Source organism: Mizuhopecten yessoensis, unplaced genomic scaffold, assembly GCF_002113885.1.
Source record: "Mizuhopecten yessoensis strain PY_sf001 unplaced genomic scaffold, ASM211388v2 scaffold8213, whole genome shotgun sequence".
In the NCBI taxonomy this organism is placed as follows: domain Eukaryota; kingdom Metazoa; phylum Mollusca; class Bivalvia; order Pectinida; family Pectinidae; genus Mizuhopecten; species Mizuhopecten yessoensis.
Window position 1 is genome coordinate 2,193,164 of NW_018407435.1, and position 15,877 is coordinate 2,209,040.

The following is a 15,877-nucleotide window of genomic DNA, read 5'->3' on the forward strand; positions in this document are numbered from 1 at the left end:
AGACTGTTTGATAAATAAGTAAGAGTCTAGTATAAACTGCATGTTTTCAGGTTGAGGTAGTATAACACTTACTACAGGGTACCATTTATTAGTTTGAGTAATTACAGGACTTGACGCAGCTAGTGTCCTTTGCTTCCAGCACGTCGGTTGTCGACATTTCCTTGTTCGTTGCCGTTGGGTAAAGGGGTTTCGTTCAACAAATCGATCTTCTTGGACGTCAAAAGACTAACAAACAAGTATAGAAATATGTTTAACATATGTTTTTATTTGTAACTTTTCATTACATAAAATTCGTTACATTATATATATTACTTTTGTTGCAGCGATCACTTGAAAATGGCAGTTATGTGTTGATACATTGCGTAAAATTCTTGATGTATACAGCCGGAAGTAAAGCCTCTGTGAATTTAAGGACAAAGTTCATTTTCTGAAGTCGAGGTTATGCGAAGAACGGGTATTTCGCTTAAAAGTAAAGGAGGGATAATGACAAGGTAGGTCAACTGGTGATACTTATTTTGCTCGATCTTATCTATGTTGTTAGTTCATCATTAGATGCTTAATTGTTTATATCTAAATACATACATTTGTACAAGTAGCATTCTGCAAAGACTCTTTTTATAGAAAAGAATATACTTGAAGTTATTCGTTACGTTGCTCGGGTATGTTAGCCACACATAACATTTTATTGTTTCTCAATATAATGAACTTTTTTCAGATGGATTAAGCCGGTTCACAATATATTGAAACTTCCTTTTGCCCTTTTCGTTTGATTAAAACGGAGTGGAATGATTAGCTTGTATAGCTAGACACCCCGTCATATGTTTTATAACACATTTAGACATTTTGTCCAACGATGCGTGACAAATCTGTGAACAAATGTCCATATGTTCCGTATTGAGAAAAATAAACACCCGCTTTATCATCGTACATAACACTTGTGTAGATGTAGACAGCATTCAAAACAATTGGAACGTTTTGGTCGGAACTAAAGGCAAATACGTTTGTACTTGGATCTGAAGAGACACCAAAAACTACAACAAATCAGCAGAACCTAAAAAATCATGTCAGGCGAGATCTGATAATTCTACGCTCTGGGTCATAAAAGCTAAAACTGCTAAAACAGTTGTGTGTATAGTTCAACACTCCAAGTGCCGCTCTCATTGGAGCGAACTTAGATGACAGGTTAGCGACAGGCTAATATAAATTAATGTATCTTAATTAAAGCGGAGTGAAAGACACCCGGTTTACAAATTCATTTAGATATGATATACCTTGTTTTAAGACGAATGCATTTTATTCAAGCAATATACACACATGTGTACACATGAAACGAGATACTCCGGGGTATTGTGTTCTCGCCAGGAGTTTTCTTTTATAGCAACCTCAAAAGTCGTACACTTACTAAATATGCATCATATAATAGGCGTTACACCCGATCCCAGGCAGAATAAGTGGGCCTCTCTTTGTTTACCATTTCTGTCATCAGTGTAAAATACGTAAATCAAACTATATAGTATTTTACAACGTGATAAAGCTCAAAAGTGTCTTGGTCTAGTTTCTTTCTTATCGTCCTCATCTGTCTGTTTAATAAATTACTTTAAGCTTTTATTACGGTTTATACGAGAACTACATCAACGAGATTAGTATCGTTGATGATTCATTGGCCATGTTTCCGTCGAATGCTTGTTGTGACTTAAAGAATCAAAATATTTGAGAAAATGGGATTTAAATTCGATATATTTGAGGATCACTGTCCCACTGCAGGCGAAACAATCACGAATTATTTGATTAAACATATGACTGGAATGGTCCAGCATTATGTTCCCGATCTAGCCCTGTTACAGTTTTGCTCTCAGAAAACTTTTATCGATTTATCAGTTGCTCTTAAAAATCACATGTTCGGGTTTTTGTTCAGGAATAAGATTTCAATATATTGCAATGCCGTAAAAAAAAGTTTCGAATTATCGGTTGCATTTCTTTTACATTAGTATGGAGAGATTTCTTCTCGTCATATTTCAAAAAATTGCTGAAATGAATTTATTTAAATGTTTCCAATCGTAATAGACAAATATGGATTTTGAAAGCGTAAATATTGACACAAGTTGTCTTAGAATGCAAAAAGAGAAAGTGTCGTATTGAAACAAGAGATCACAAAGACAAGCTCGTTTTTGCTCAACGAACCTGTGAAAGGCCAACCACCTGAACGGGTGCATCACTCGATTGAAATAAATGTTACAGCGGGAGGCCATCGGAATATGACTTTTATAACAAATCGAGCAGGCCCATCGTATTGACTTTTCCAAGTAACCTTCTTGCTGCAACGTGTTTATAGTTTAAACGTCTACAAAATGGTTTTCTGGTGATGGTATTTGTAACGTTAAAAAGGGTGGTATTCTGTATATGTCACGGAAAACTTGAAACATGTATTTGTCATTTTCTTGACCTTAAGAATCATTCATGAGACTTGATTTGACGAAATGGTCATATGGTGTACCAGAATGTTTATATTGTTGGTTGTTTGCAGGTACAAACACACTTTTCATGTAATTGTGTCCTTTTTCATATTTCTTACTATTGGTCTGAAATATCTTTATCAACTTATATATTTTGTAAAAAAAGTTTTTTTTTAATTTTGCTAAGTTTCCTAAATATTGGCTATATTTCCTGCGCCAATTTGTTATACAACAGATACATCTTGGATAGCTGATCTCACTTCAAGCGTCATATGCTATATTTATCGCGGTCTGTATGTCCCAGCAACGTTGTGGCTTAAGTCATCAAAAGATATTAATTTGTGGAATTCTTGTGATACGCAAATTCAAACTATGATATGAGATTTGTAGTATTAAAAAAAAGATCATTTAAGTTATTGTAGGGTGACCTTAACAAAGCCAGATCGAGGCTGGGCTTGGGTGGTACTAGGAGCCTCGTTTGGAGCTATGGTTGTCAATGGTTGTCTAGGACAGGGAATTGGGGTTGTTCACCTCGCTCTACTTGAGAATTTCAACGAGAACAACATGCGCACTTCACTGGCTGGCTCCTTGTTCGCGGCGACGCAGTCATGCGGAGGTCAGTACAAATACGCTAAAAGGTGTTTTATATGAACTATTCACTCCATCACCAGAAACAGTTTTGTCAAAGTAGCTTCAACAAACATGATTATATAAGCAATAAAACAAAACACAGTTATAGTTTACACTTTAACTGAATCTTTATTTCCAGTGCAGTGCAGCACAATACAGTAACAACTTGTCAACCACAATATCGAGATCAATACAGAGAACAAAAACAAACCAGTTTCAAAACACAGAAAAACATATTCAAGAGCCTGGACACATGAAGGCAAAATATACCACAGTATCAACACACCAGGGTTAAGTATTTCATAGCGCCAAAACAAAAGGGCAAACTATACCAAAGCGTCAAATAACAAGGGCAAACTATATCACAGGGTCAACTCACAAGGGCAAAACAAACCACAGCGTTAAATAATAAGGAAAATTAAACCACAGTGTCAACACACAAGGAAAAGATATACCAGAGTGTCAACAAACACAAAAACAGAGTATCAACACACAAGCCCAAATATACCACAGTGTCAACACACAAGACCAAATATACCACACAAAAAACAGTGTATCAACACAAAAGACCAAATATACCACAGTTTCAGCACACAAGACCAAATATACCACAGTGTCAACACACAAGCCCAAATATACCACAGTGTCAACACACAAGCCCAAATATACCACAGTGTCAACACACAAGACCAAATATGCCACAGTGTCAACACACAAGACCAAATATACCACAGTTTCAGCCCACAAGACCAAATATACCACAGTGTCAACACACAAGACAAAATATACCACAGTGTCAACACACAAGACCAAATATGCCACAGTGTCAACACACAAGACCAAATATACCACGGTGTCAACACACAAGACCAAATATACCACAGTGTCAACACACAAAAAACAGAGTATCAACAAACAAAAACAAAATATACCACAGTGTCAACACACACAAAAACAGAGTATCAACACACAAGACCAAATATACCACAGTGTCAACACACAAGACCAAATATACCACAGTGTCAACACACAAGACCAAATATACCACAGTGTCAACACACAAGACCAAATATACCACAGTGTCAACACACAAGACCAAATATACCACAGTGTCAACACACAAGACCAAATATACCACAGTGTCAACACACAAGACCAAATATACCACAGTGTCAACACACAAGACCAAATATACCACAGTGTCAACACACAAGACCAAATATACCACAGTGTCAACACACAAGACCAAATATACCACAGTGTCAACACACAAGACCAAATATACCACAGTGTCAACACACAAGACCAAATATACCACAGTGTCAACACACAAGACCAAATATACCACAGTGTCAACACACAAGACCAAATATACCACAGTGTCAACACACAAGACCAAATATACCACAGTGTCAACACACAAGACCAAATATACCACAGTGTCAACACACAAGACCAAATATACCACAGTGTCAACACACAAGACCAAATATACCACAGTGTCAACACACAAGACCAAATATACCACAGTGTCAACACACAAGACCAAATATACCACAGTGTCAACACACAAGACCAAATATACCACAGTGTCAACACACAAGACCAAATATACCACAGTGTCAACACACAAGACCAAATATACCACAGTGTCAACACACAAGACCAAATATACCACAGTGTCAACACACAAGACCAAATATACCACAGTGTCAACACACAAGACCAAATATACCACAGTGTCAACACACAAGACCAAATATACCACAGTGTCAACACACAAGACCAAATATACCACAGTGTCAACACACAAGACCAAATATACCACAATGTCAACACACAAAAAACAGAGTATCAACAAACAAAAACAAAATGTACCACAGTGTCAACACACACAAAAACAGAGTATCAACACACAAGACCAAATATCCCACAGTGTCAACACACAAGACCAAATATACCAAAGTGTCAACACACAAGACCAAATATACCACAGTTTCAACACACAAGACCAAATATACCACAGTGTCAAAACACAAGACCAAATATACCACAGTGTCAACACACACAAAAACAGAGTATCAACACACCAGACCAAATATACCACAGTGTCAACACACAAGACCGAATATACCACAGTGTCAACACACAAGACCAAATATACCACAGTTTCAGCAACCAAGACCAAATATACCACAGTGTCAACACACAAAAAACAGAGTATCAACAAACAAAAACAAAATATACCACAGTGTCAACACACACAAAAACAGAGTATCAACACACAAGACCAAATATACCACAGTGTCAACACTCAAGATCAAATATACTACAGTGTCAACACACAAAAAACAGTGTATCAACACACAAAACCAAATATACCACAGTATCAACACACAAGACCAAATATACCACAGTGTCAACACACAAGACCAAATATACCACAGTGTCAACACACAAGACCAAATATACCACAGTGTCAACACACAAAGGCAGAATATAGAATGTTTCGAAAGACAATAATAACTGATAAATAAACAATGAAAAAAACTCATATAGAAATATAATAACATAGGGAACACTAGATAAACTAGATAATCCAGAAAGGTATGAGCTGAGTGTAGGGTGTAGCGTATGTGCGGCATACTAAAGACACCAAAACATTGATCCTGGTAGGCACTGATATCTTCCATTTTATTTAACATGTTCTAATTGTAACGCACACGGTTCCAGCTGAGTGACCTTGTCGACTGTTTACAGGTGTGTTTGCTGGCCTTGTCCTCAAGAAGTACAGTTGCCGAGTAGCAACCATAGCAGGGTCATTGGTAATGACCGCGGGGTTCGTTTGCTGTGCCTTTCTGGATTCTCTAGACTTAGTCATACTGTTTTACGGAGGAATAGCGGGTACGATTTGTGACTTTATTACAGCATATCCATTACTGTACTTTGGAGTTTTTTGCAGTCAATTGCCTGGTTTAATTTTGGCACGTCAAACTTTTACGATTTCCGTTTGTTGAATATCGGTGCATTCAGATGATAACAGTTTCGAAGAGTAAATATATTGGTTTCGGTAGGTAACATTCAAGTTTTCATATAACAAGACAGACTTGGAAGAATTAGCATCAAGTCACGTTCCGGTAAGTTAATGGTTATATATTTCGTCATAGTTTAAAATTGCTGTAAACTTAATGAAAAGGAACACGTCCCACAATATCTAGGTAATGCAACAATATCTTTATGGCATTGTGATATTTTGGGTCAATAAATCCAGGGCCAACAAACAAAACAAAAAATCTAAAATACTCCAAGATACAGTATACAAGTACAGATAGAGCAGACGTTCACTTACATGTTCCCAATATGGATTCATTTGGCCGTACCGTTTCTTGATTATATTATGACTTGTTGAAATCAAGAGAAAGTGCGTTGAAACCTCCTGTCTATTTATGAATTGCCGAAGACTAAATACCGTTTCGAAGAATGTGCATTCACATTGAATAACTTCTATTCTGCTTAACGTATGCTGCATTCACGATAGTATGGTATGAAGACCTGTCCACATGACAATAGGTGTAAGGCCCAAGTATCGTGCAGCCGATGATACTGACAAAAGAACAGATAGGTTGATCAGATATCTGCTTACTTTGTAGGCATCGGCGCAGGTTTGACTTATACGACGGGCATTGTCGTGATTGGGTTCAACTTTGAGGAGAAGCTCAACCTGGCGAGTGGGGTAGCTCTGTCTGGAGTAGGCATGGGAGTGCTGGGACTCTCGCCGGTCATTCAGGAAATGAGGGAAATATTTGGAAACAAGGGTTTCTTTTTCATCCTGGCTGGAATTTCTGCCCATATTTGTATATTTGGAACATTATACTTCCCATCACAATTAGAGAAAAGCAATAAAGCTACTAGAATTCAGGATATGGATTATGTGACCAATTCGGATGAGATTTGGACAACCAGTCGAGATAATGACGTAGCATCCAGATCTCCCCAAAGAGCAGATGGCAGAACAGCTCGTCATAATCGGGAAAATCAATCCATAACTAAAATATCTAGTGTATTCAGAAATACTCCATTGGTCATGTTATGCTTTAGTCTTTTCTTTGCCCAGTTTGGAATGTTCATAATGTTTATCAATTTGCCGAACTATGCAGTCCTGACAGGTGCTGCGCCCCTCCAAGGCGCGTTCCTTATCTCCGTGTCTGGTATATGTTCAATGACGGCGAGAATTCTCACTGGTCTGGCAACAAGTGGGAACGAGGTGGACGTCGCACTGATGCTGTTCGGAACAGTCTCAGTGATGGGTATATCAACTATTTGTTTCCCCCTCTACGGACACTATTACGAGGGACAAGTCCTGTATGCTGTATTTTTGGGTTTATACAGTGGGAGTTGCTTCCAGTTGTTGAATGGACTGAGTTTACGACTGGTTGGGCTGCGACATCTGGATACGGCGGTGAGCATTGAGATGTTTGCCGTTGGTCTAGGTATATTATCTGGTCCTCCATGTGCAGGTGAGTTTGTTTATAATTACGGTTAACCATAAAAATTGTATTCTATATACACAGTAGTTGTAAATTATTTTGGAGTGTATTCTGTTAAGAGTACTACAAAAAACAAGATCAAATTTAATCAGTTCCTGTGACCCTGTTCTAGCCGATTTTTTTGCATAGGAAGCTAAATGTATTGATGAGCTTATCAGCACTAGTAACAAAACCCTGCCCAAGTCCTTCAATTTCATATTTAGACAAATTGCCGATGTGCTGTTTTGAATAACAAGATATTTATCGACCACATTGTATATATCCTCCAGAGGGGATTCCCAATTCATACTAACTTAAGACGTCGCGTTAACAATACATTGACCCCCGAAATCTCAACATTACCGATAGAGAAAGCCCTCGGGAAAACCTTCTGTTTGGCAACTTAAGAATCCTGCCCCTCCGGAGGAAATTCCCCATCTCAACATCAAGGGGAGGTAAGAAACACAAGTATGAAAAAAATGTAACAGCTTTAAGAAAAAAATGAAAATACCTCTTCTACCTACCAGAGAGCTTACATTAGTTACGAAGTTAAGTTCTTCCGTTAAATTCCGGATCTTTCACCAAGTGGGGGAAAATGTGAAAATCTGAAATAATGATTTTTGCATTGCAACATTGTAAGAATCGTATTGTTATTGATACTGTGTGTGATCTAACACAATACACAGTGTTGTCCTTGCAACAAATAAGTCTTAGCTTTCACATTTCGCAAATTAATGTTACTATTGTGTAAAATGACGTTTTGTGTATTTTTATTGCACTGCTCTCTTTGTTTTCAGGGTTTTTCAACTTTCCTGTGATTATCTTATGAAACGTAATGCTCTTATTAAATAGCTACAGGTAACATAAGGGACACTTACAAGTAATAGCTTTCTGAAAACACCGAGTTAAATTACAAAAAGGATAAAGAGTGACGTACCTGTCATTTATTACTCTGGTTAAACGCATGAAGGAAGTTATTACGGTAACTTGATCAGTATAAACGTATCAACATTGTGACATTTTAATGTTTTCATTATTTTTTTCTATACGATAGGACTGTTTCTCGACAATGGTGGGACGTATGACCAGTGTTTCATTGTCACAGGTATTGTACTATACTGCAAACAAAATTCTCCCATGTGTGTGTATGAACAGAATTGATTTAAGTAGAAGGTGTCAACAACAATCTCTATTGTGTACATGTTTTCTAAAGGGATGCAAGTAAAAGAGGAAGGTTAAGCTTTCAATTTGAAAAGAGGCATGCACTTTTTCGTTTGTTTAGAAGAAACAAAATATGACAGTGATTTGAAATAAATAAGATCTAAATAAAAATAAAAAAAAGTGTAATAAATGTCATTGTCGCCGAGTTAAATAGGCGAATTTGTTTATATTAAATATAACAATTCACGTATGTGATATTCATATATTTTAGTTTTAAAATATCCATTAAATTTGTAATGCATTGTATAACAAGTATTAGGTAGGTCAAATGAAATGTATATTGTAAAGTCCTACCGCTTAGCTTAATATTTCGTTTTAGTATCCCTCATTAATTTTTGAAGTATTTAACATTTCTAAGAAAGTGTTTCCCTTAATTTGTAATAAATTAATCATTAGTTTATCATTAGTTCACTTTTTGCGAATTTATAATTTGGCACAAATACAAACAAGAAGTCTTCATAACTACATTTAATTGCAAATGAAGGAAATGAATATTTCATTTCCATTTCGTATCAATATTTGAGTGTGACTTTCACCCTTTTCACCTGGTAGGGTTAACGTTGTATCTCTCAATAAAACATACCAGAAAATATCATTTACTTATTGTATTGTAGAATAAAGATTCATTGGAATCTGCTTTTACTTAACTACACTGTATATATTGTGTTAACTTAATACTAGTGTTAGTTTAGTTTTATTAGTTTGATCTCGATGATACAGCTTATCTTATAGATACATTTGCTGAAGACATTTCATTTATCTCTTTTGTTATTTACATCAAGCGCACGTTTTCACAGATTACATTTCTTGTGCTTACAACTTTGCTTAACTTCACTAACTCATTTGCTGTGTCGTTATCAGATACTTGATATATGTTATGCCATTGTTGCTAAATCATTATATAATGCTGTTGTATCCAATAATTATTTCAATAAATCTACTTGGTTGCTGAAGTAAGATACCCTTTTTTGTTCCTGAAGGTTGTTTAGATTATCTACCTATTGTATGTTGATCCACAGGATTGTACTGTGTTTAATATGTACTAGTAACAATATTTGTACAATTCGTATCTATGTATATATATATATACATTGTGATCCAGGTACTCGTATCACCAAAAGACGATTTGTCACTATGACCATGTCCAGAGTATGGGGCTGTTGACCAGCAACATCGGAACATTCTATTTTAAAGAAGGGGAGGTGGTGGAGTGGTAACAGCTGCGTATATTTCTAGACTAGGTGATTGGTTTCAGTAGGTCGTGAGTTTGAGGCCCGGAGAGGGCACGAATCATAAAATTGTCATCCTTCGTCACTTGTTTCCATGTGATATATATATGTATCATATGAATGCCGTGTTATGCAATGTCATAAAGCCATCACATACATTAAGAGTATGTAACGTGTGTAATATAACTCCGGAAATGACGTCACAATCGAATAGGAACAATCGTTTTTGATTTTTCATATTTGCTCGCCTCAAAAATCCGAAACTTCTATAATAAATCAAATGTGAAGGAAAACTTATGACGGATTCTTTTTATCATAGAATACAACGTTAACTGTATAATTTCGACCTGAAACGAATATTTTTGACCACTTCTGAAACGATGCAAATTGCGTCCATTTCACAATGACGTGACGTCACATTGATTGTTCCTATTCGATTGTGACGTCATTTCCGGAGTGATATTACACACGTTACTTTAACATAATCTATGTGATGAATTTATGACACTGCATAACACGGTATTCATATGATAAATATTAATATGTATGTATGATAATAATGTTTGTTGTCGTAGGTTTCATCATATTAGGTGGAGCTTTGTTTACTATGGCCAGTGAGTTTTTCCGAACAAGACGAGGATCTTCTGAAACATAACAGGATACCGTATATATATATATATATAACTACAAGATATAAAGACATCACCAAGTATGAATGGATCAATTAGAGTCAACATCCGAGAATGAGTCACCAACTATAAAGGAGTCATCACGAACAGTTGTGACAATGACGCACCAACTATAAAGGAGTCATTACGAACAGTTGTGACAATGACTCACAAACTATAAAGGAGTCATCACGAACAGTTGTGACAATGACTCACAAACTATAAAGGAATCAACGCGAACAGTTGTGACAATGACTCACAAACTATGAAAGAGGCAACTCCAACAGGTCAATGATTGCCAAATCATGACGGTGACTTACGACACATGGAGATTTTTTTAATTGACTCACAAACTATAAAGGAATCAACGCGAACAGTTGTGACAATGACTCACAAACTATAAAGGAATCAACGCGAACAGTTGTGACAATGACTCACAAACTATAAAGGAATCAACGCGAACAGTTGTGACAATGACTCACAAACTATGAAAGAGGCAACTCCAACAGGTCAATGATTGCCAAATCATGACGGTGACTTACGACACATGAAGATTTTTTTAATTTGGACAAGCATTTACAAATCATCTTGTTGTCAATCCAAACCATGACTTATAATGCCCGAAAACATGACTCAAAAACCGTGAATGTGTTAACTTGAAAAATGCCTAACAGAGATTCAGAGATTTTTATTATCAATCAGGCACAGTATTGTATGCAACAAGAGGTCATCATAAAGAACAATATTACAATGATATGGTTGAACGTAAAGCACTCATCTTACTATACAAGCGTACAATAATATAGTGGAAACTATTACACTCCCCATACAATGATAAACACAATATTACACTGTTCATAGAACTACCATACCTTGTTATAATAGACAATATAACGCACTGCTCCTACAATGACACTCATCATACGTGATATACAGTATTACGCTCATTTTACAATACTATTACAATGGTATGATACACAGCATATTCAGCCATACCGTACGTTCACAGTGGTATAGCAGGCGCACTGTTGCATCCATCTTACAGTACAATCCTACAATAATATTATTACAGTATCACACATATATTACTCGTACTACATGATACATGTATTATAGATAGTATACCACACCATACAGTGCAATCATACCATGGCATAATAGTGACTATCATACTCATCATGACATATAATAGTACAAAGGTATAATAGACAGTATTACAATCCCATCATACAATACTGTAACAGACAGATACAAATAATATACAAATAACTTCAATCAGGGATATAACAAACCAACCATGATCAACAAGCTGTTAACCACACTCATTATACAATACAATTATGTTAGGTTTAACAAAATGATCAGTAATTTCTATATGTATACAAAAATTTACAGTTTGATGTGTGAAATTCACTTATTGTTTTTTAAATGTCTTTCTAGTAATTGTATGAACAGCGATAGATTTGATAATATTCTAATATTGCATATTGATATTAATCCTTGCATTTTATGAACAGGTGGATTAGAGGTATGATAAATGGGTATGTATTTTCTACAGATTTGACTTACATAGGCATTTGAATATAAATATACTCGCTTCCAACTCGAGTAAAACAAAGCGGACAGATTCTGTCTTCACGTGATGTTCTAGACCATCGCCCAGTCTCTATTGGCGGCAGAGATATATTACTGGTTCTGAACTTACAGATAGTTATTCTATCTTTTTGTTTGAGCCTAGTTAAGTATTTTTCAAACTGAAAGAATTCAGTATACTGAATAGCAGTATACCAATGTTGTATAAATTGGTCATACAGAATAGTTTTAAAACTAACCCTAAGGTATTTTTTATTCATAGTGCAAGTGTTTTGTTGTAACCATAATTATGTAACTTAGTCCTGTGCAATTGAATAGATTCTTGATATATGAAATCTATTTAAAATCAGCGATATCATTTTCATGTAAATTCAGCATAAGCTTGTACATTATACTAGACAATTTACTTTCACCTGTAATTAGTTTACACCAAAACATTAGCATTCTATATTTAATTTCAATCAATATTCAGAGGGTACCTACCCGTTTCACCATGTACCATTAAATTTCCTGTGGAACTACGCATGTTTTTTTTTTTATTTTTTTACAAAACTGTACATGTAATTTCTCAATCATATTGGTATTTTCAAACCCCAAATTTCTGAGGAGTACTAAAAGATTTCAATTGCATGTCAATTGGTAAAATGATATTTCTTTTTTTTATATAAGGCATACATTGCTTCTGAGTCTGTTCAACAAGTTATTTTCTTGCTTTACAGAAACTGCCATTATAATGAAACAGTAGTCCTGGAAACTAGTGACTGTCCTGTGTTTGCAACTCTTCACCAAAAAGAATAAAACGAATATTTTGTGCATTACTTTTTCTTTTTTCAAAGATAACAACTTTAGTTTCATAAGTTTCAAAATAGTACAGTAAGTTTCAAATTCACGGAAAGCATGTAGACCTTTAGCTGTTTCTGACAAAATTGTGTCATTTGCATATAGCAGAATAAATAATTTAACAAATATACCCATGCGTTCTTGAAATAAATTATCTATATCATGGAGTTGGTCAACATTATTTTGCATTAAAAATTCTTCTAAATCATTTAAATATATTGAGAACAAAAATGTGGAGAGATTTTCTCCTTGTTTTACCCCGACATGAAAAAATCAGTCATACCATTGCTAGCTTGTACGCAAGATTTAGTGTTTGTATACAGGTTAATTATAGCATCAAATATCTTTCCTGTAATATAATTCTTTAATAATTTCTTCCTTAAACCTACCTACCCTCCAAACAGTATCAACCTCTTTTCTGAAATCAATGAATGAACAGAATAGTTTTTTTACATTTTGAAAAGTATATAGATATTAAAGCATGAAGGACAGATATATTTTCAGTTGTAGAGTAGCCTGTCCTAAAACCAGCTTGAACCTTGGAAATTATATCAATTTCTTCTGAAAGTCTATTTAATCTAGTGTAATATAGTAGTAAATACTTTGCCAAGACATGAGACTTATGTAATAACTCGATAGTTATCGAGATTTTTAGGGCCACCCTTTTTTGTATATGGGTTTTATTACTAAAATTGTCCATGCTTCTGGTACACAGCCAGAGTTTAATATAACATTAAAAAGTTAAACATATATAGGTAGTAGTATAGACTGTGTATTTTGGATATGCTCATTTAAGATATTATCGATACCTCTTTTCCCCCGATACCCGGCGCTTTATCATTACGAAGGTTAACTATAACCTATCTAATTTCATTTTCAGTCACATCACTATTCAGTATAATGTCATACATATTTTCATTCATATCTTGAATAATAAACTCATCCTCATCCTCATTTTCATCAGAGCTGTTAAATTTCTTGAAATATTCATATAACTCGTCCAAAGATATATCAGCATCACTGTTATCATTTTCAGATTTATTGAATGAATTTAAAATATTCCAAAAATCTTTAGGATTTGATTTTGACGTGATTCGTATTTGATATTCAATGTAATGTCTATATGTGTTATAGCTCTTTTTAACGACCTTTTATAGTCTCTAGAGGTTTTATTCATGTTAACTCGGTTACTACTGGTTCTATGATTTTCATATTTATGTTTTGGATCTATAAGGGCACGCCTTTTTCTGTGACAGTCAGCTATAAACCATGGCTTATCGTTAGCAACTTAATGTGTATTGATTGTTCTATAATTTTGTTTTAATCCGGAGGTATCGGTAGCTGAAGTTCGGAACAACTCGGAAATATAATTAACTACATCAATGACTTCAGATTTACTGACAGAAGTTTTGTCAGACAAAACATTAAGTGCATCATTTATATGATTTAATTTATCTACAGAACAACTTTGTACATGATGTATTAATTCATTTTTCATTTTTCTTATCATTCTTCCATGTTATTTATCGACCTTGACCTTGGCCAACAGTCATTTGTGTTTTTCAAAATGACACTGAGAGTAACAAATAACCTACAATGCACATCGGATATTGTTGGATCAAACTCAAGAACTTCAAATTCATTTATAAAAGGGAATATCCCTGACGATACGATTAGATAGTCAACAACACTGACGTCACCACAGTTTTTTTTACCTAAATGCTTATCTTTACCAACTCTACCATTCGCAATGTACAAATTGTTATTTGTACACAGGTCATGTAGTTTAAATCCATAGGTATTAGGTCTGAATGAGCACTGACTACATCGCTGCAGTGGAATATTAAAAACAGATAACATTTCTTAATCAAGAAAATAAGAATGTGACACATCACTATTGTCTATATCTACGATACCTGCACTTTACGGCTCGGTAATCCCAACCATACAAAATGTAAACAATCTACATCGACCCCCGCCAGACCTGATCAGTGGCAGAGTGTTCCAGCAAAGAAATCACACCGTGTAAACAACTGTTACATCATCCAATGTGTTTGATAACTTAGAGGAAAGTCATGAGGAATCTAGCCCAGCCATGACATCGACCCCAATCAAACCCCAAGCCGACGGTAAGAACGCCACTTGAAATACAAATTTTCACAAAAAAATCAGAATTCCATACCATGCTAGACAATATAAAACCAGATATTGTCACAGGAACAGAAACACATCATCGATAGTGAGGTATTTTTTAAGTCCCTGGATATAGCCCATTTCGCCTGGACAGAAAAACGGGTGCTAGAGGTGGTGACGTTATCATTCTGGCTCGAAATGATATAATTTGTAGTACAACCATTTGTGAGTTGATTTGGGTACTGTGGTTGTAGCCTCCTTTTCCAAGCCAAATGAGCATGATAAGGTGAGTGTGGGAGAGTTTGCTAAATCATTGGACACATTAAATTAAAAAACAAACGCTGAGTGTCATACTGGGATATTGGGTGATTTAATTCCCCAAACTCACATCGAAGGATCCTATACCAAACTTGAAGGACGATTAGCCCATCACTCCCATATACCAGAGTTTATCAATATCATGGACGATCGTAACATCGTACAAATGGTAAATAAACCAACCCGCGAGGATAATATGATGGATGTTTTCATGACAAACAATCCCACCTTGGTCTGCCGAGTGACCACACTGCCAGGGTTGTCGG

General features: G+C 35.4%; 1 protein-coding gene across 1 annotated transcript; it reads left to right on the top strand.

Moving 5' to 3' along the window:
* Positions 1-438: 438 nt before the first annotated feature.
* LOC110455382 (monocarboxylate transporter 12-like) lies at positions 439-12,097 on the top strand. The gene is made up of 6 exons (XM_021505480.1): positions 439-491; positions 2,867-3,069; positions 5,844-5,987; positions 6,734-7,600; positions 8,664-8,714; positions 10,635-12,097. Exons 1-6 carry the CDS (start codon positions 442-444, stop codon positions 10,712-10,714), a joined length of 1,395 nt encoding a protein of 464 aa, XP_021361155.1. The 5' UTR covers positions 439-441; the 3' UTR covers positions 10,715-12,097.
* Positions 12,098-15,877: the final 3,780 nt, after the last annotated feature.

Bases quoted from the DNA above. Each gene is read 5' to 3' on its own strand.
- LOC110455382 (XM_021505480.1), top strand. From the start codon at position 442: ATGCGAAGAACGGGTATTTCGCTTAAAAGTAAAGGAGGGATAATGACA. The intron at 492-2,866 runs GTAGGTCAACTG...AGATCATTTAAG, and splicing joins AAAGGAGGGATAATGACAAG to TTATTGTAGGGTGACCTTAA. The intron at 7,601-8,663 runs GTGAGTTTGTTT...TCTATACGATAG, and splicing joins ATCTGGTCCTCCATGTGCAG to GACTGTTTCTCGACAATGGT.